A 20,506-nucleotide genomic window follows, 5' to 3' on the forward strand; every position below is an offset into this window, starting at 1 on the left:
ACTAATTTAACTTGGGGGGAAAAACCCCATGCTGGTTGCCCTGCTTTGAGTAAGTGCCCCTAGCAATAAGCTTGATTTAAGCCCCTATGAAATATTCTATGGAAGTCCCTTTTTACACGCTTTTCATGACTTAGGAGTTCCTGATGGGGCTCATGTTAGGGAATTGGATGTTCAATCTTTGGGAAATACTTAACTGCTATACATAAGTTTCCTTCCAACAGGTTGATGTGTACCCCACAGACGTGCCCTTACACTCACTGAATCCTGAAGACTTGGTGTTATTAAAGACCTGGAAGAGCAAGCATCCAGAGGACCAACTCCAACCTCTTTGGACAGGACCTTCTGTGGTCCTGTTGACCACCCATTCTTCAGTGAAACTAAAGGGAGTTAAGCCATGGATTCACCACACTCAGATGAAGCTGGTTCCATAAGAATCCACAGGTTCCCTATACCCTGTGAGCAAGGAGAGCATCAAAAAGAATCCTGCTTGGATCAGTGAGCCTCTGATGGACCTAAAACTAGGAGAGCTCGTCCAAAGAAATCAATCAATACTTAGCGTTTTTCTATAGTTGGCAGCCTCTCAAGCTTGAAAAGATAATCTACCATTAGGATTTTGCCAACGTTGGCCAAGGCTAACAGTCTTTCTCACTGTTGGATATGTCATTCTGACCCTGGTTCAGAGTACAACCGCAGCAACCCAGTAGTAATGCCTGTAACCTTTTCTTGGTCTAATTTGATGTACTCTGTAAGTTTAGAGTCAGGTTAATCAAGTCATCTAATTAACCATACTTCTTGGTTTCAAATGATATCTTCAGTGATTCTGCAGAATGAAAGTACTGATCCTCCTGAATTAACAGGAGTGCTATGTGCATCCTCAGGTTACATTTTGTTTGTAGATATGAATACTTTCCTACGGGAATGAGAGTACAAAAATCTTGGTAATGTAGAATGCTGTGTTTCAGTTTGTATGGTGGAACTAAAGAATATTTCTAAATGAGTGCAGAAAGTTCTAGTCTTTTAACTCCGATCTTCTCTCCATTTCAGCTAGAAGTAACTAGAGCGGTCACGGTCCCAATTCCAAGAATGAGGAATGATCAAAAGACAGTGGGGATTGAAACAGATGACCAAAGATTAATAGCACTAATAAGTGCAGCTGCACCTTTTTACCCAGACTTTTTTTGTGTGTTTGCCTTGAAACATCTCTGTCTCCTTAGGGGAGGCAGATTTGAGGCTTGCTCTCCCATCTCCTTGTCTCCTTGTCTGACTGCCTCTCCAATAAACCCTTTCCTTGATGCATACTGAGTGTCTCAGTGATTGGCTTTGCTGCGCTTTGGGCATAAAACTTGTTTGGCTACCCATGGGGTCAATTATTTGTTGCCTGATCAACATATATATCACGTTTATTTCCACCACTGGTACCTATTCATTTGACAGTGAGATAATGTGCACTGAATAAACCACAGGACATTTACATATCAGATGAGTGGAGCAACAATCACTGAGAATTTTCTCTTTCACTAGCATCTTCTAGTGGAAAATCAAGGTAAACTGCAGGGAGTGTAACTGTCCTCTTTCTACTTAATAGTGATTCCATAATTTTCCATGCTCTTTCATCTTCATTAGTGTACAAGTAAAATTAATATATTTTAAATGGTGACTTTATCCATGAGGCTGTATAAGAAACTGCAGTGTTTGGATTAAAAAACCAAAACCTCAAACTTAATGTAGCTTTGGAATTAGAAAACATTATAGACTAATTGGTTTTTTAAAAATTCTTAAGCTACATCCGTCACATAATAATTCTACCTAATTTATTTGGGGAATCATAACATTCAGTTGACTAAAGTATCATTTTAAACAAATGGGAGTGTTTGATTTATTTGTATTGATTATGGTTCTCAAACGTTAGCTATCTGACTCAGAGACTGGATAAAACATTGCCAAGTTCTACTGCCAGTGTTCCTGATTCAGTAGGTCTGGGCGGGGTGCAAGAATTTTTATTTCTAACAAATTCCAAGGTGACTGTGAAGCTTCTTCTGCTGCTCCTACAACCAGACCTTGATTAATCACGGATAGAGGTTAGGTGATGTCTTTTCAAACTTAAAGAAGAATACATAGAAAAATATAACCTGATCCCATTATGCTGCTCTAACAAATACTAAGTGATTTGTCGCAACACTTCAGACCCCCCTCTTTTTAAGAAATAAAACACCGCAGATGCAGTTAAATGTGTATACCACCCTCCACCATCAGACTCCTCTCCATCTCTTCCTGAAAAGTAACCATTCCAGAATGTAATCATCCCCATGTTAGATTCTTGCTGCCTGTCTATATATATGTCCCAAAAGTAAAATGTTTTGCATAGTTTTAATTGTGTTTAAGTGATAGGACATGTATCTTTTTTGTGCTTCTTAAATTGTTTCTGAGATTTGTGCATGGTATATATTCCTTCACAGTCATACATTTATAACTGCAGTGTAATTTTTTTTTTTAAAGATTTATTTATTTATTTGAGAGAGCGAGAATGAGAGAAAATACATGAGAGTGGGGAGGGTCAGAGGGAGAAGCAGGCTCCTCGCTGAGCAGGGAGCCCGATGCGGGACTCGATCCCGGGACTCCAGGATCATGACTTGAGCCAAAGGCAGTTGCATAACCAACTGAGCCACCCAGGCGCCCTGCAGTGTAATTTTTAATTACATACAAACACCACATTTATTTTATCCATTCTTCCACTGATGGGCATGTAAGTTTGTGACAGTCACTCATTGTTACATAATTGATTGCCATTCCTTATTTACCTTTTCCTTGCTGTTAAGCCCCCATGTTCTGTGAGTACTTCCTCTCTCGTATATGTAGGAGAGAGAGCTTCTTTCCATTCCCAAGGGAATGAGTATCTGTTTGTCTGAGCCAGTCACAGTAATTTCTTCCTTTACCAGTGATTGGTTTTGGCATGAGTATGTAGTACAGTCCTGCTCTAATATATGTAAAGAGAAATCTGGGAGAGACTTTAGGGAAAGATTTTTCTCCCTGGGTAAGAAGCAGCATGAGGAGGGGCGCCTATTTGGGTTAAGCATCTGCCTTCGGTTCACATAGTGATCCCGGAGTCCTGGGATTGAGCCCCTTTTCAGGCTCCCTGCTCAGTGGGGAGTCTGCTTCTCCCTCTCCCTCTGCCCCTCCCCCTGCTTTCTCTCTCTCTTGCTCACTGTCAAATAAATAAAATCTTTTTTTTTTCTTTCATTAAAGAGGCATGAAGATAAATCCTCCAGCTTTGGATATAGTTGTGTAAGGGCAGAATGGTTGTAGCAACAGCAGTTCCTTGAGACTCTGAGGGGAAAAATCTGAGAGGCTGAGTTTTTGGTCATGCAATTATCCTAGAACCACCCATTTTTCCAACTTTTTTTATGTGAAATTTTCTTCTAGTGTTCTGGTATTTACAAACCAAAGTGTCCTGTACAAGGTAGCTAACATTTAAGAAGAAACAAAAAACAATACTGCAATAAAGATTCTTGAGTTTTCTCCCGTGTCTGAGTGCAAAAGTTTCTCTAGGATAGATGCATTGATAGAAGTGGAATTTTACAGCTGTAGAGTATGTTCAAATTCACTTTTAGTAGATATCAAATTGCTTCCCAAAATGATTGTACCTAGAACATATGCTCCCATCAGCAATGTGCAGTAGTTTCTACTTCTCTACATTAGATCTTTGCTTAACACATCTTGTCAGGTATTTTTGTCTATTAATGTCTTGGTGCATTATCTGTGTTAGTAATTATGTTACTTTTCAACCAGCTGTCCTCTTTTTTTTTTTTAAGATTTATTTGTTATTTTAGAGAGCGAGAGAGGGAGAGCACTTGAGCAGTGGGAGGGCAGAGGGAGAGAGAGAAGAAGACTCCCCGCCCAATCTCACAACCCTGAGATCACTACCTGAGCCGAAACCAAGAGTTGGTTGCTCAACTGGCTGAGCCACCCAGGGGCCCCTGTCCCCTTCAGATCATTTGTATAGTTGTCTATGCAGTATTGGAGTTTTTTCTGTATTGATAAATATGTTTTATATATTCTGGGTACTGATCTTTAATATGCATTGTTTACATATACACATTGCAAAGATCTTCTAGTTTATGGCTTATAATATGCTTTGTCTATGGTGTTCTTTATTGTAAAGTAATATTTAAAAAATTAAAATTTTCTTTAAAGGTTTGTGCTTTCTGTGTCTTACCTGAAAAATCTTTCCCTAAAGTCCTAATATTTTCCTAAATTTTCTTCTAAAACTTGTAAAGAATTTTACTCTTCCCATTTAGGTCTTTATTCCTTTTGGAGTTGATTTTTGTGTATGGTGGGAGGAAGAACCACTTATTCACAATCAGTATTGATTTTCTTTCTGAATTCTGTTCTGCCCTCTTGTGTATTTGTCTGTTCCTGTGCCAGTTCTGTATTATTTTTGTTAATGTAACTTTATAAATAAGTCTTTGTTAACTTGCTAATCTTTCAAATTGTATTATTGTCTTTGGGTTTTTGCTCTTCATGTGAAGTTTTGGATAAGCTTGTGCAGTCTTAACCAAAACAAATAGCTACTAGGATTTTAACTGACACTGAATTAAATTTGTACACTTGGGAAGACTATATACCATGTATCTCCTCCAAGTAGGTGGTATCTCTCTAGTTTTTGTAGTTCTCGACTGTCCTTCAGTAATATCTTACACATTTCTTTTTTTTAATGGCCTTGTTCTGTTTATTTCTAGAAGCCTTATAATTTTTGTTAATTACATTTTCTAACTGGTTTTCACTGAAGAAAATTTTATTTTTTATTTATTTTTTATTTTTTAAAGATTTTATTTATTTGACAGAGACACAGCGAGAGAGGGAACACAAGCAGGGGGAGTGGGAGAGGGAGAAGCAGGCTTCCTGCCGAGCAGGGAGCCCGACGTGGGGCTCGATCCCAGGATCCCGGGATCACAACCTGAGCCAAAGGCAGACGCTTAACGACTGAGCCACACAGGCGCCCCGAAAATTTTATTTTTAAAAACTTTTTCACTGGCTGCTTCAGTGGCTCAGTAGGTTTAGCGTCTGCCTTTGACTCAGGTCATGATCCCAGGAGGGATCAAGTTGGGCATCAGGCTCCCTGCTCAGTGGGGGTCTGTTTCTCCCTCTCCCTCTGCCCCGTCCCCCTTCCCCCTGCTCATGCTGTCATGTGCGTGCGCTCTCTTTCTCAAATAAATCTTTAAAGAAATAAAAAATAGCTTTGTCATTGAAATACAGTATGTATATAGAAAAGTACACAGAGTATAAATACAATGAATTATTATCACAAAGTAGGCATATTTGTGTAACCATTACTTAGAAAAGAATGTTACTTCACTATCCAAATCCAATTATTACCCTCTACCATCCTTTCAAAAAGTCATCATTGGGGCGGCCTGGCTGGCTCAGTCTGGAAGAGCATGTGACTCTTGATCTCGGGGTTGTGAGTTCAAGCCCCATGTTGGGTGTAGAGATTACTTAAAAATAAAATATTAAAAAAAAAGTCATTGTTTTGGTTTAGTTTTACCCATTTTTAACTTTATATAAATACATATTGCTTATTATATGCTTTGTCTGTGGTGGTCTCTTTAGTGTTTGCCATCTTTTGCACAGTCTAATGTTTGCCATCTTTTGCACAGTCTGTTTATGAGATTTATTTGTGTTGATGTGGGAAGCCATAATTTCATTTTCATTCCTATGTCATATTCCATTGTAATATTATTCTGTTTGTCCATTCGACATTTGATGAACATTTGGCCTTTTTCCTGTTTTAAGCTATGATGAATGATGATTGTGCTAACTTTCATGTTTGTGTCTTTTGATGTCCCTGTGCATGCATTTCTGTTGAACATATACCCAGGATTAGAATTGCTGTGTGAGTGGATATGCTTATGTTCAGCTTCTGGGAGATCCTGTCAAACATTTTTCCAAAAGATACCAGTGTATGGTCAGTCCCACCAGTAGTGCATTCAAATTTGAGTTAACTCCATACTCTTAACCTACATGTTTTGTATTTTATTCACTCTGGTGGGTATATAGTAGTACCTAACTGTGATTTTAATTTATATTTCTCTGGTAACTGTTGAGGTTGAGACTCTTTATATGCTTAGTAATTTGGCTGTTTTCTTATGAAGCGTCTGTTCAGACTTCCTGTCCATTTCTCTATTGAATTATCTCATAATTTTCATAATGCCTTGTAGAAATTCCTTATGTATTTTTTTTTAAAGATTTTATTTATTTATTTGACAGAGAGAGAGATAGCTAGAGCAGGAACACAAGCAGGGGGAGCTCCCTGCCGAGCAGGGAGCCCGATGTGGGACTCGATCCCAGGACCCTGGGATCATGACCTGAGCCGAAGGCAGACGCTTAACGACTGAGCCACCCAGGCGCCCTCCTTATGTATTTTTGACTGGTAATATTGTGATAATCTTTTCTCAATCTGTGGCTTGCCTTTTTTATTTTTTTTTCCAGATTTTATTTTTAAGTAATCTCTATACCCAACGTGGGGCTCGAACCCACAACCCCAATATCAAGAGTAACATGCTCTACCTACTGAGCCAGCCAGGTGCCCCTCTCCCCCATTTTTGTTTTAAAGATTTGTGGCTTGCCCTTTTGTTTAAAAAAAAAAAATTATTTGAGAGAGAGAGAGTGTACGATCGGTCAGTGGGAGAGGCAGAGAAAGAGGGAGAGGGGAACCAGACTCCCGCTGAGCCCAGTGCTCATCATGGGGCTCCACCTCACAACCCTGAGATCATGGCCTGAGTTGAAACCAAGAGTTGGACGCTCAACCAGCTGAGCCACCCAGGGGCCCCTTGCCTTTTTAATCTCTTAATGATATCTCCTGATGAACAGAAATTCCTTAATTTTAATTGTAGTATACTTTATCAGTTTCCCTTTATGTTTTTTATGTTCTATTTTGAACGTCTTGAAGCTAGTCTCCCAAATCTTCCAGATCTACACTTTTCAGTATAGTAGCTCTTAGCACGTGTGGTTATCGAGCACTTGAAGTGTGGTTAGTCTGAATTAAGATGTCCTGTAAGTGTAAAATACATGCTGGATTTCAATGAAATAGTATTAAAAAAGAATGTAAAAATCTCACTAATAGTTTTTATATTTTTGGGGCGCCTGGGTGGCTCAGTTGGTTAAGCGACTGCCTTCGGCTCAGGTCATGATCCTGCAGTCCCGGGATCGAGTCCCGCATCGGGCTCCCTGCTCGGCGGGGAGTCTGCTTCTCCCTCTGACCCTCCTCCCTCTCATGCTCTCTGTCTCTCATTCTCTCTCTCTCAAATAAATAAATAAAATCTTTAAAAAAAAATAGTTTTTATATTTTTATATTTATTACATGTTGAAATGATAATATTTTGCATTTATAGTGAGTTAAATAAAATGCAACATGAAAATGACTTTGACCTGTTTATTCTAGAACATTTTAAAATTAATTGACTCGTGCATTTCTGTATTCTAGAAGTGTGCTGTCGAATAGAACTTTCTGTGATGATGGACATATTCTGTATTTACACTGTCCAGTACAGTAGCCATGAGCTGAAAGTGTCTGTTGAGCATTTAAAATGTAGCTAAGGTGATTGAGAAACTGAATTTTAAATGTGGTTAGTTTAAATTTAAGCAGCCATATATGGGTAGTGGCTACAATATTGAATGGCACAGTTTGGGACACTTTATTGCCTTAACATTTATTGTTTTTTAGGTTTATGATCTGTCTGAATTGATTTTTATATATGGTGTTAGGTAGGGGTCAAGTTTTATTTATTTTTTTTTTCCAAATGGAAATCAAATTGACCAAGCACCAAGGAAAAGAGAATGTTTACTATTTTTAGACTCTGTTTTGTTTCTTTGGTATATTTGTTTCTTCTTCCACCAAATACCTCACTGTCTTTAGCAGCTGGTAGAGTAAGTGCTCCTGTCTTGTTCTTCATGAATGTCTTGACCATTCTTGGACTTTCCTTTTTCCACATAAATATTAAAAATACTTCATCAATTTTCACAGTTTCTTCTGGGATTTTCATTGATATTATATTGGATCTATATCACATCCAGTCATGAACATGATATAGCCATTCATTTATTTAGGTCTTTTCATTTCTCTCAGTAATATATGATCTTTTATTTATGTAAAGGTCTTGCACATTTTTTTTTTTTTTGACAGAGACACAGCGAGAGAGGGAACCACAAGCAGGGGGAGTGGGAGAGGGAGAAGCAGGCTTCCCGCTGAGCAGGGAGCCCGAAGCGGGGCTCGATCCCAGGACCCTAGGATCATGACCTGAGCCGAAGGCAGATGCTTAACGACTGAGCCACCCAGGCACCCCGGTCTTGCACATCTTTTGTTAGATTTATTCCTAGCTATTGGTACTGTAAATGATAATGTTTTCTAATTTCACTTTCTAATTATTACTAGTATATAGAAATAAAATTGATTTCAGGTTATTGTCCTTAATATGGCAGTTTTACTAAATTAACTTATAGATTCTTTTGGATTTTCTACATACCCAATCCTGCCGTTAGTGAATAATGATATTTTTATTTCTTTCCGATTTTTATACATTTTACCATTCTATTTCATCTTGTCTTACTGCACTGACCAGGACCTCAAGAACAAGGATCAGCAAGCTTTTGTAAATGACCAGATAAGAAGGAAGCCAACAGTTTCTGTATAAATATATAGTAGATTCTTAAGTGTTATGCTTAAAGGGAGTCAGGATAGTCTATAGATGGAGTCATGAGCAATTTGTACTAATATGAAGGGCTGTACACTATTTTGATAAATTAAAAGGGGCCATTTTTATATGGAATTGAAGGAGGAAAGAATGATTTATAGCACTGAAAAGAAATGTGGTAAAACAATTGCCTCATGGATTGGCAATTGCTGGAGAGTTTATGATTATATTGAATGTATCTAAGTATGAACTAATGCTTGCTTCTCTTTTTAAATCCCTTTAGGAAAAATAGAAATGAAGGTACATATGCACACAAAATTTTGCCTCATTTGTTTGCTGACATTTATTTTCCATCACTGCAACCATTGCCATGAAGAACATGACCATGGTTCTGAAGAACATCACAGACATCGTCGTGGAATGACAGAATCGGAGTCAAGCAAATTTTCAGTGCTGGATGCTGAAAATGAAAAAAAATATTATATTGAAAAACTTTTTGACCGTTATGGTGAAAATGGAAGATTATCCTTTTTTGGTCTGGAGAAACTTTTAACAAACTTGGGCCTTGGAGAGATAAAAGTAGTTGAGATTAATCATGAGGATCTTGGCCATGATCATGTTTCTCACTTAGATATATTGGCAGTTCAAGAGGGAAAGCATTTTCACTCCCATAACCACCAGCATTCCCACAATCATTTAAATTTAGAAAATCAAACTGTGACTAGTGTATCAACAAAAAGAAACCATAAGTGTGATCCAGAGAAAGAGACAATTGAAGTATCTGTCAAATCTGATGATAAACATATGCATGACCATAGTCATCGCTTATGTCATCACCATTGTTTGCATCATCACCTTGATCATAACACCACTCGCCATTTTCCTAATGATTCCATTGCTCACAGTGAGCGTGGGGAGCCTAGCCATGAACCTTCAACAGAGACCAATAAAACACAGGAACAGTCTGAAAGTAAGCTACCGAAAGGAAAGAGGAAGAGAAAAGGGAAGAAAAGTAATGAAAATTCTGAGGTTATTACACCAGGTTTTCCCCCCAACCATGATCAGGGTGAACAGTATGAGCATAATCGGGTCCATAAACCTGATCGTGTACATAACCCAGGTCATTCTCATGTACGCCTTCCAGAACATAATGGTCATGATCCTGGTCATGGACACCAAGATCTTAATCCTGATAATGAAGGTGAACTTCGACATACTAGAAAGCGAGAAGCACCACACGTTAAAAAAAGTGCAATTTATTCAGCTGCTACTCACAAAGATCATAATGAAGATGACCGTCAACATGAGGTAGGTGTAAAGAGATGGTTGCTCCATAATTCTCAGATAATTGTGGAGCACTTTAGGTAAAAAGAAGTAACAGTGGAGAATAATCAATCATATTCAAATTTATTTCCAGATAATGTTCCTGAACAAAATTCATTAAGAAATTAAAATCAGATTAAAAGATTTTATCTGGATTTTCACTTGCAGTGTTCTCAAATTTGGGTTCCTCAAATCTAAATACTTAAAGGTTGTTAGAACATATATTCCTTATTTTACTTCCTTGCTTATGACTTGTTTTGACTTCCCAAGTTAGTTTTCATTTTGTTATTGCTAGTTGGTTCTAGATATTCGAAAGTTGAAGCCCTTTTTGTTCACCTGTCCTGTTGGAAAAGAGGCATTTTCTTTTTCATAATTACTTAATGAGTTAACTACAGAATGGTTCCCAGTCATTGATGTAGCTCCAAAGTCAGTTATTTTACATATGTGGTAGGTTTGTTTTCTCTATGTCACTTTATTGTAGGGCCTACTTCCTCAAAATTAATCTTTTCTCATGCCTTTGACAGGTGTAGGGTGAATGCAAAAAGATACAATAATAGGAAAGTCCACTAGTAATTGGATGGTTGTGTTTTCCTTTAACATTTTCATATTCCTTTGAATACTTTCACATTTGATTGGTTCCTTCCCAATTTTTTTTAATTATTTACCTTAAACATATTTGTTTTTATTTCATTAAAAGTATATCAACATCCTTATTTAATTCTAATTCTTATTAAAGTTTGGAAAATTGTTGAATTTATTTGTTGTTCACATGTATAAAAAGCAGTACCATCTAATAGGGAAAATGACCTCACCCTTTCTGTTTCTGTCTCTATTACTGAAGTATATTTTGCATCTATGGAAATATCTTTGTGTTTCTTCCCTGTGTAAATAATCAGATACTGGTTTTCAGCAGCACACATTTTAAAATCACTTATATTTTAGAATCTTAGTGTACTGTAAGGAAATGCTTTTATTTATTTACTACCATAGACAATATCCTAGAATCTTCTGTTGATTGTAACTGGACGTTATCATTAATGTTACTCTTTCTGTCAGACTTATGGGGTCTGTATCAGACATGTTGTTTTATATCCTGACAGGTCTGATGCATATTGGGAATTTTCTCAGGATTTCTAGAAATATTCTATGCATTGGATAGAGTAGTACCTCATGTTAAGACCTGAGAAGAATACTTTTCTTGTTTGAATGTTTTGATTTTGTTTGTTTTTTTACCATAAATAAAATCATACAGTGAGGTAGCAAGCCAGTAAATAAGCATGCAACCAAAGTGTATGTGACGTGTGGGGAAAAAGGCACTCTCTCCTTCACCTTCATTTTAGATATTTGCTATATGATAGGTCCAAACTTGTTTGCTATTTGTTTTCTGCTTTGTTTTGTTTTGTACTTAAATGTACCAGTGGATGAAGCTTTTATCTTCCAATTTTAGCATTGGGCTAGAGTTCCCCAGTATAATATTTTTCTGGGGTACCTTAGGCAGTGAAAATGTCTATTGTATACTTTAATATAAAGTTGTTAAAGTACTCTATGCCTATTTAATAATCTTGAGTGGTTGATGATTGCACTTTGAATAGGAAAGTGATTTTTCTCTTCACCCTTTATGAATATAGTTGTGAGTGATTTTTATTATTGAGAAAGTCATAATCTTTCATGTGTTGGAGTGGAAAATGGTTAAAAGTCCATGTAAAGTCTTGGGTAGTGAAGTCGAATGTATTTCTATCATAAATTCTTAATGAAAAGCTTTATTTGTAATAGATATCTGTATTACAGGTTATTTTCAAATCATATTTAGAATATTTTTTATTATACAGTAATTTCTTTTTCTGCTTAATCTTCTTAAAATACTTGTTTACTTAATTTGTTTTATCAATTTTTTGCAGTGTTTGAACGTCACTCAGTTGTTAAAATACTATGGTCATGGTGCCAATTCTCCAATCTCACCTGATTTATTTACATATCTTTGCCCTGCTTTATTATATCAAATCGACAGCAGGCTTTGTATTGAACATTTTGACAAGCTTTTAGTTGAAGATTTAAATAAGGATAAAAATCAGGTTCCTGAAGATAAGGCAAATATAGGGGCATCAGGTAAGAAAGATTTAAGTTTTTTTTTTCCTCAAAATAGTCTCTGTACTATTTTAAAAATGTAATTGAATTAGAAAGTAATTCCAAATTACTGTCTTCCTTTTGGTGACTTTTAGTATGTTTTAGTCAGGATTAGATATGAGTGTTTAAAAAGGATTGGGGGAAGACAAGAGGAACAATACAGTGTACTCGTCTTTTCTGGGATTATGGAGGAAGGTTTTGCTATGGATAGAGAACTAGATTAAAAAGGAAATATAGATTTGTGATAAATGGATTCTTCTTGGTGGGCAAATGTAAATAATGGGGTTGCCAATTAAAGTCATTTGGTATTATAATCACTTAACTCTTTAGCAGAGTTGAGGGCCTCTGGTGAAAAGCTAAGATTAAGTTTATAAGGAAGTAAAAAGGGAAGCCACTGTGGTTTAACTCTGTGAATGTCAGAAATGCCAATGATTGGCAGATGAATTCATTATGGGCAATTTTATAGAGAGCTTCAACAAAAGTAAAAACAAAACTATTTTCAAAATTCTCTCTAGGCTTTTTTTAAACCATATCAGGTTGGCTAGATAGCTCCACCTTGATGCTCACAGCTATCTCCCATTTAATATTTCCAAAACTTCTACTCCACAAAGTTTGTACCTCTTACTGAGTCTCAAATGCCATAACAATTCATTTTTTTTAAATAAAATCTGAAAATCTTTGACCTTTTTCTCTTACGGTTTTGTTTTTCCTTTTTTCCCTTGCATAATCAGTTGTCAAGTCCAGTTGAGTCTTCTCTTAAATACCTTCTAACTCTATCCACTCCATCATAACTTGGTTCTTGATTGAATTGTTGAAATAACTTCATAACCATCCGTTTCTAAAATGCAAATGAGATTCTCCAACACAGAGTTTTTTCTTTTTAGTGACAGCTAACATACCTTAATTAAAGGTATTGCAGGCATTCTTCTAAACTCAATGACTTTTACTTCTCACAACAGTTATATAAGGTGGAGAATGTTCTCCTAATAACTTTCCCAAAATCTCAGAACTAGTCAGTGATAGTGCTAGGATTCAAGCTGAGGGAGTTTAGCCATTTTGCTGTCCATGTGCTAAGTGTTTCATGTGCTTCCTCCCCCCCCCACTAAATTTTAACAGTATTCTATTGAATTATTTTTGTTTTTGTTTAAAGATTACTTATTTATTTTAGAGAGAGAGTACACAAGCGAGTGGAGGGGCAAAGGGAGAGGGAGAGAGAGAATCCTCAGGCAGGCTCCCCACTGAGTGCAGAGCCAGACTCAGGCCTAGATCCCCTGAGATCATGACCAGAGCCGAAATCAAGAGTTGACCCCTTAACCAGTTGAGCCACCCAGGCGCCCCACTGTGTTGAATTATTATATGAGGGAGCTATTATATGATTCTTATTCTTACAGACATGGAAACTGTGGTATAGATAAATGATAGAGCCCACCAGGCCTAAGGTTTGTCATAAATCCTCTGGGCAGTCAATCACTATGCTATTATCTTCCAAATTTAGTTAATTTGGATATCACCTTTATAATTTTGCCATGTATCTTTATACTATTTAATACTTTTCATTAGCTCTCTAGTATTTTTCATTATATCTTTTATATTGTAAGCAGTAATGTCTATGAGAATGTGGATTTGTTGTGATGTGCTAGTTATATTTTTTTCTCCTATATTTTAGGAAACTGCATTATGTTACATTGTTCAAATTTTGGAGTCCTTTACTTGGCTGGTCAGGCTTTCTAGGATATGATCCCTGCCTACCTACTTCTCTATCCTTATCCCCCACCATTCCTTTCTTTCCTCTCAGCCCTAACCATAACAAATTCCTGATGATAGATATTCTCTTTTTCCCTCATTTATCTCTGCCTTTTCACATTCTGAACCTTTCTATTTGAGTGACTACTATGATTTCTCAAAGATTCAGCTCAAGGCTTAGACCCTCTGGGATAACTTACTAACCATCCTAGGTTTAATTAAGTTCTGTTCCTGACACCCTCTGAATATCTCCATCCCAGTACAGAGCTTGGGGGATTTTCATAATTGGATTTGTTATCTGTTTTTTGTTGGACTTCAGTTGCTTAAAGGGCCTTTTGAACAAAAAGAAAGCATTCAGATATTGATTGAATGAATAAATTACTTAATATTCATCTGTAAGCTTTCAGTTATAACCCAGGAAAGACCCTTGTTGAAAATGAGTCTTTAAAGATCATTTTATGAATGCATTTGACCTTTGAACAACACAGATTTGAGCTTAATGTGTACACTTGTATGCAGATATTTTTCAATAAATATACTGGAAAGTTTCTTGAAGGTTCGCAACAATTTGAAAAAACACACAGATGAACCGTGAAGCCTAGAAATACTGAAGAAATTAAGAAAAAGGTATTATTGTAAGAATACAGTATATAACACATATACAAAATATGTGTTGTTTATTTATGTTAACAGTAAGGCTTCCAGTCAACAGTAGGCTATTAATAATTAAATTTGGGGGGAGTTAAAAGTTGTAGTTGGATTTTTGGCTGCACGTGCAGGGGCAGGGGTTTGTCCCCTAACCCCACATTGTTCAAGGGTCAATTGTATATCAGGCAGCTTAGTATACTTTGATAATACAGTCTTAGAATGAGATTCATGAACTTCATCATGTGCAAAATCACAGTGAGGGCAGTTCTGGTTGAAATGCCCAAGATGGAGTGGCACTGTTGCATAGTAATGAAAGTAACTAAATAGATATGTGTGAATATGGGCCAAAAATGGGATTCTGACAAGATAAAAGATTGGAAGGGCAGAATTTAAAAATATTTCATAGCATAGGAATAAGATAGACATGTTTAAGAATATCACAGCCCAGTATACATATAAGAGTTTTATTTGGGATAGAGATATTCTTTTTTTTTTTTTTTTAAAGATTTTATTTTTATTTATTTGAGAGAGAGAAATGAGAGACAGAGAGCATGAGAGGGAGGAGGGTCAGAGGGAGAAGCAGACTCCCTGCTGAGCAGGGAGCCCAATGGGGGACTCGATCCCGGGACTCCAGGATCATGACCTGGGCCGAAGGCAGTCGCTTAACCAACTGAGCCACCCAGGCGCCCCTGGGATAGAGATATTCTTTATTAAAGCTTCAAAGAGTAGAAGTGAAAGGAAATGCTCTCAATACATAACAAAGTCAGTCTCATAGGTACCTATCTACTGGTTAATTTCTTTGCAATAGGAAAATAACTTTAGAATAGATAAATTATAATAGTCTGTATTTATTGGAACCATACCATGTACTCTTCTAAATACTTTTACAAGGATATTTAATTTGTTAAACCCATGAGGTGGACACTTTTATTTACTTCTATTTGCTGAGGAAAGGAGGCTTTGAAAAGTTAAGGAACTTTTCCAAGGTCACATAGATGCCAGTTAGCAGAGCTATGATATGAACTAGAGTATTCTCCATCTAAAGCTTGAAATTGTAACCTGTATGCCCCTCTTCATTCCTGCTAAAAAGGTTCTTAAGTCTGCTTTGCTAGCATAAGTGACTGGGAGATACAGAGAGTTATATATAGTTATATTTGGTAGTGCTTTGACAGGTAATGCAGACATAGGCAGCAAAGTGGTAGACGTGTTAGTATAAGTAAGTATTGCTATAAGTATAGATTAGTAAAACAAAACAAAACCCCCAAGAATAGTCTTGTTAGGAAGTACCTATTCAGTCAGGTAAGATCAGTAAAAACGGAGAAAGTGAGTCCACATAGTAGCTTTGAATTCTGGTGTTTGGACAGATAAAATATGTTCCCTTTGCTGGCTTCATGTTCAGTGATCTTTGTAGATGAGTAAACGTCTTAAGAGCCACAGTCTCTAAGGTGCTTATAAATTCTCACTGAGGCAGTAGAAAAGGGGAAGTTAGGTCTGAGATTATTTGGCTTAAATTAAAAATAAAACACATTTGTTGTTTACATGGAAAAACTGACTGATAGGATTGTCACATCTAGAGTTAAAACTAGTAGCCTATTTTTAATTTTAAGGCTTCTAAGAAATTCTAGTCGTTTTTACATCAACTGTGGATTATGTCAAAGTTTTCTGTGTTTTAATATTGACATAATCTATGTATTTTAACAGAGCTGTTGACAGATGCTTGACAATCATAATATTGAAAATTAGTTTATTCTGAAAAGTTTAATCTGAAAAGCCTTAGAGGAAATTAGTTTAATCTGAAAAGCCTTAGAGGAAATTATACTTATTTTGGAAACAAATATATAACTAATAGTGAATATTGATTAGTTGTTTGCCGGTGGTTATTAGCACTGTCAGGAATGAAGCTTGTATTAACTATATCTTGATAGATGTTAAAATTGTTAGAGAGAATGCCCTGCTAGTAATTATTTTTAATGACTGCTGCACCATTAAGAAAGGTTAACTTGTTCCATATAAATCTCCCATAGTGACACAGCCACTATCGTTACTGTTCAAACACTGCTGTAAACCAAGTATGCCATATACTGTGTATGGTAGAAATCGTTTGTTTCACAAGATTGGGTCATTTAGCCATAGAGTTGACCCTAGCTTAATTACCAAGGGGTGGGTGCGGTTGTGAATAGGCCGCTAAGCATTTTCTGCCAATTAAAATGCTGAAACAGTGTAGAAAACTGCCATCTTGCACATGCTTTGAACCGAGTTAATTAGAAAGTTTCCACAGATGAGCGCTTCTTTTAAAAGAATGCATTTTCTCCCTAGATAATGAGAAATGGAGTTGATGAATAACAAGCTTGAAGACCTTTAACGTTTTAAGTGACCTAATTTGCAGAAAATAAGTGAAACTTGTTTCAGACATTTAACGTTTTTTATTGTATATGGTATCTTGGGTATAAATAAAGGAAACATTTGTTAGTTGCATTTAATAGTTTGCATATTGTTTTGCATAAGTTTTAGAAAAGATGCCTATTATTGTTTGTTGTTTTGGGACTTTTTTTTTTTTTTGGTTTGCTTTATACTAAACAAGTTGTGATTTAAAAGCACAATAATTTGGTTAGAAATTAGAAAAATTTTATTACCTGAATTGCTTGTTTTCTACAACTAGGAAATTATGGTAGAGTTTATGTAAGTGTAAATATAAGTGTTATTAATTCTATAAATAAGTGTTTTTATTTTTTTAAAGATTTTATTTATGGGGCGCCCAGGTGGCTCAGTCGGTTAAGCATCTGCCTTCGGCCCAGGTCATGATCCCAGGGTCCTGGGATCGAGCCCCACATCGGGCTCCCTGCTCAGCAGAAAGCCTGCTTCTCCTTCTCCCTCTGCCTGCCACTCTGCCTACTTGTGCTCTCTGTCTGTCAAATAAATAAATAAAATCTTTAAAAAAAAAATAAAGATTTTATTTATTTGGAATAGAGCACGAGCCAGGGGACAGAGGGAGAGGGAGAAGCAGGCTCCCCACTGAGCAGGGAGCCAGACGCAGGGCTCCATCCCAGAACCCTGAGATCACAACCTGAGCCGAAGGCAGACACTTAACTGACTGAGCCACCCAGGCACCCCTAAAAATAAGTGTTTAAATAACACGGGAAAATATTTCAAGTACAATAAAATCAATGTTTCTTCTCGTAGGTCAAAAGGATTGTAATTGTCCTTGAAGAAGATTTACAAGTTGTGAGGAGAATGACTCTTACTTAAAATTTCAGTGCTGGAAAGCTAAAATTACTTTTAAAAAATTAACAGTAAATCAGTATAAGAAAACATGTATTTATAATAACATACACTTGTGAGAGATAGTAGGGCTGTTTTGCTAATGAAGTTGTTGTGATGGAAAACCTATAAAAATACCTGGAAATCAATAGAAAATACCTGGAAATTTTCTAATTTATCTGAAATGGAAAATACAGCTCTTTATCCCTTATTTCTTAGCATTGGCAAAAATAAGTGATAATTTATGTTAGATGGGACATAAATACTTTAACCTTACTCTCATATATTTTCAGTTGACACTGAAATAAATACAAGTATATTCTGATGATTTTATGTAGTTTTCTTATAGATCCTCCTTTCTGTGAAGCCACCTCTAAGAGTTAAATACATAAGTGATAATAAATAAATCACTTGGCTGAGAATTCTCTGAAAATACTATAATTTAATGGAGAAAATAGTGGATTAAGAGAGGACTTTGGGTTTAGTTTTTACTTTGCCATTTTAGTTTAGCTAGCTATTTTTTTATGGTAAAATATAAATTACCTAAGATTTGCCATTTTAACCCCTGAAATGTACAAATCAGTGGCACTTATTACATTAACAATCTTGTGCCACTATCAAACTATTTTTTTAAAGATTTTGTTTTTAGGTAATCTCTGCACCCATTACGGGGCTTGAACAACTCCAAGATCAAGACTTGCATGCTCCACTGACTGAGCCAGCCAGGCATCCCCAAACTATCTACTACAAAAATTTTTTATCACCCCAAATAGAAACTGTATAACCATTAAGCAACACATCTTCATTTCCTTTTCCTCCTAGCTCTTGGTAACTTCTCATCTTTTTTGTTTCTAAATTTGACTCTTCTATTCTAGATAGTTCTTGTAAGTGGAATCATACAATATTTGTCTTTTTGTGTCTGGTTTATTTCACTCAGCATAGTTTTCAAGGCTCATCTATATTGTAGCATCTATTAGAACTCTATTCCTTTTTATGGCTGAATAATATTCCATTGCATGCATATACCACAGTTTGTTAATCCATTCATCCATTGATGGACATTTGGTTGTTTCCACCTTTTGGCTATTTTGAATAATGCTGTAATGAACACAGGCATACAAATATCTGAGTCTCTGCTTTCAGTTCTTTTGGAATATATACTTAGGAGTGGAATTCCTGTCATAAAGTGATTCCTTTTAGCTTTTTGAGGAATAACCAAACCATTTTACAGTGGCTGCACCATTTCACTTTTACATCAGCAATGTACTAGGGTTTCAGATTCTCTGCATCTTTGCCAACGTGTGTGTGTGTGTGTGTGTGTGTGTTTACTAGCCATTCTAGTAGGTGTAAATTTGTATTCTTTAACATTTAACATTTCTCTGCCTCAGTATGCAAATCTGTAAAGTAGAAGGATATTGATCTACATTAGAATTTTCCAAATCATATTTTGTAGGATCCTGGTTCATTGAGATGTACTAATAGGTTCCTTGATCAAGTGAGTTAGAAATATGCCGCATACTCTGTTCCCCTTGCAGAGATTCATAGTGCTTATTAAGCTGTTAAAGGCTCTCAGGGAACTTGTTTAGCCAAGAATTACCAAGTTTTTCTGATCATTAAATTCTCCCCTCACTCCCCTTGGAACACCACCTGAGAATTAGATGAAGACAGTTTGAGGAACGCCAGTGTATATTATTAAAGTCCTTTAGATCTATAAAGTATGACACTGCCAGTTTAAGTAGCTCCTGGTCAGCAAGGAATTGAAAAAATTATCTTTCTAAAGAGGCAGAATAATTGACATCTTTGAAATTGTTTTTTATAATTTCCAACTCTGTCAATCAAGGCAAGGCATATATGGAGGAATAATTAAACTATATTATAATAGCCCCACTTGTGCCCTCTGTTTTATGTACAAAATATGTTCCTGGAAGTTATAGGATCCTTTTTAGTCCTATACTTTATTTTTTTAAATCAATTAAAAGATCTTTTGAAGGTAGCAAGCATACTAAACGTATCTCCTCTAGTTGGAAAAATGAGAAAACTCTGATTTTAAAAAAGTTATATAAGGTGTTCATAGTTATAGAAATTATTTAATATTGGGGCGCCTGGGTGGCTCAGTTGGTTAAGTGACTGCCTTCAGCTCAGGTCATGATCCTGGAGTCCCTGGATCGAGTCCCGCATCGGGCTCCCTGCTCGGCAGGGAGTCTGCTTCTCCCTCTGACCCTCCCCCCTCTCATGTGCTTGCTCTCTCTCATTCTCTCTCTCTCAAATAAATAAATAAAATCTTAAAAAAAATTATTTAATTTTAATCTAAGAGCATAGTCTTTTTCTGATTCTTGGCTTTTATTGTTGGTCAGTAATCAATTTATTGACAATCATTTGACTCTGTGACCAGAAAACCAAAAGCATTCGTATTAATTATTTTTTTAAAGTGTGTGTTTATATGCATGCATGTATATATATGTATCAACTCCTTTCGGAGGGGCCGCTGTCCAAACTCAGTATAATACCATTTTACTGAATGATTCCAAGTGGCATCATTCACCTTTTATTCTAAGTAAACGGCATTCCTGCAAAGATACATTGAGGATGGCACCCTGGTGGGCAGTTCTGTGATGGTGGATAGATTTATGTAAGGCTTTCTCCTTTGTGGGATTATGTTTTCTTGTATTTTCTGATTTTCAGGTGTCAAATATCACAAATGCCAAAGATTTTCTAATCATAAA

General features: G+C 36.3%; 1 protein-coding gene across 1 annotated transcript in view; it reads left to right on the plus strand.

The window, feature by feature from the left end:
* SLC39A10 (solute carrier family 39 member 10) overlaps positions 1 to 20,506 on the plus strand; it is a 67,686-nt gene that overhangs the window by 18,162 nt on the left and 29,018 nt on the right. Inside the window, exons 2-3 of the mRNA XM_021702800.2 lie at positions 8,971 to 9,995; positions 11,909 to 12,116. Of these exons, the coding sequence (XP_021558475.1) occupies positions 8,982 to 9,995; positions 11,909 to 12,116 (1,222 nt within the window). The 5' untranslated portion in view covers positions 8,971 to 8,981. The remainder of the gene's footprint in view (positions 1 to 8,970; positions 9,996 to 11,908; positions 12,117 to 20,506) is intronic.

Source organism: Neomonachus schauinslandi, chromosome 3 (assembly GCF_002201575.2).
Source record: "Neomonachus schauinslandi chromosome 3, ASM220157v2, whole genome shotgun sequence".
NCBI classification, from domain to species: Eukaryota; Metazoa; Chordata; class Mammalia; order Carnivora; family Phocidae; genus Neomonachus; species Neomonachus schauinslandi.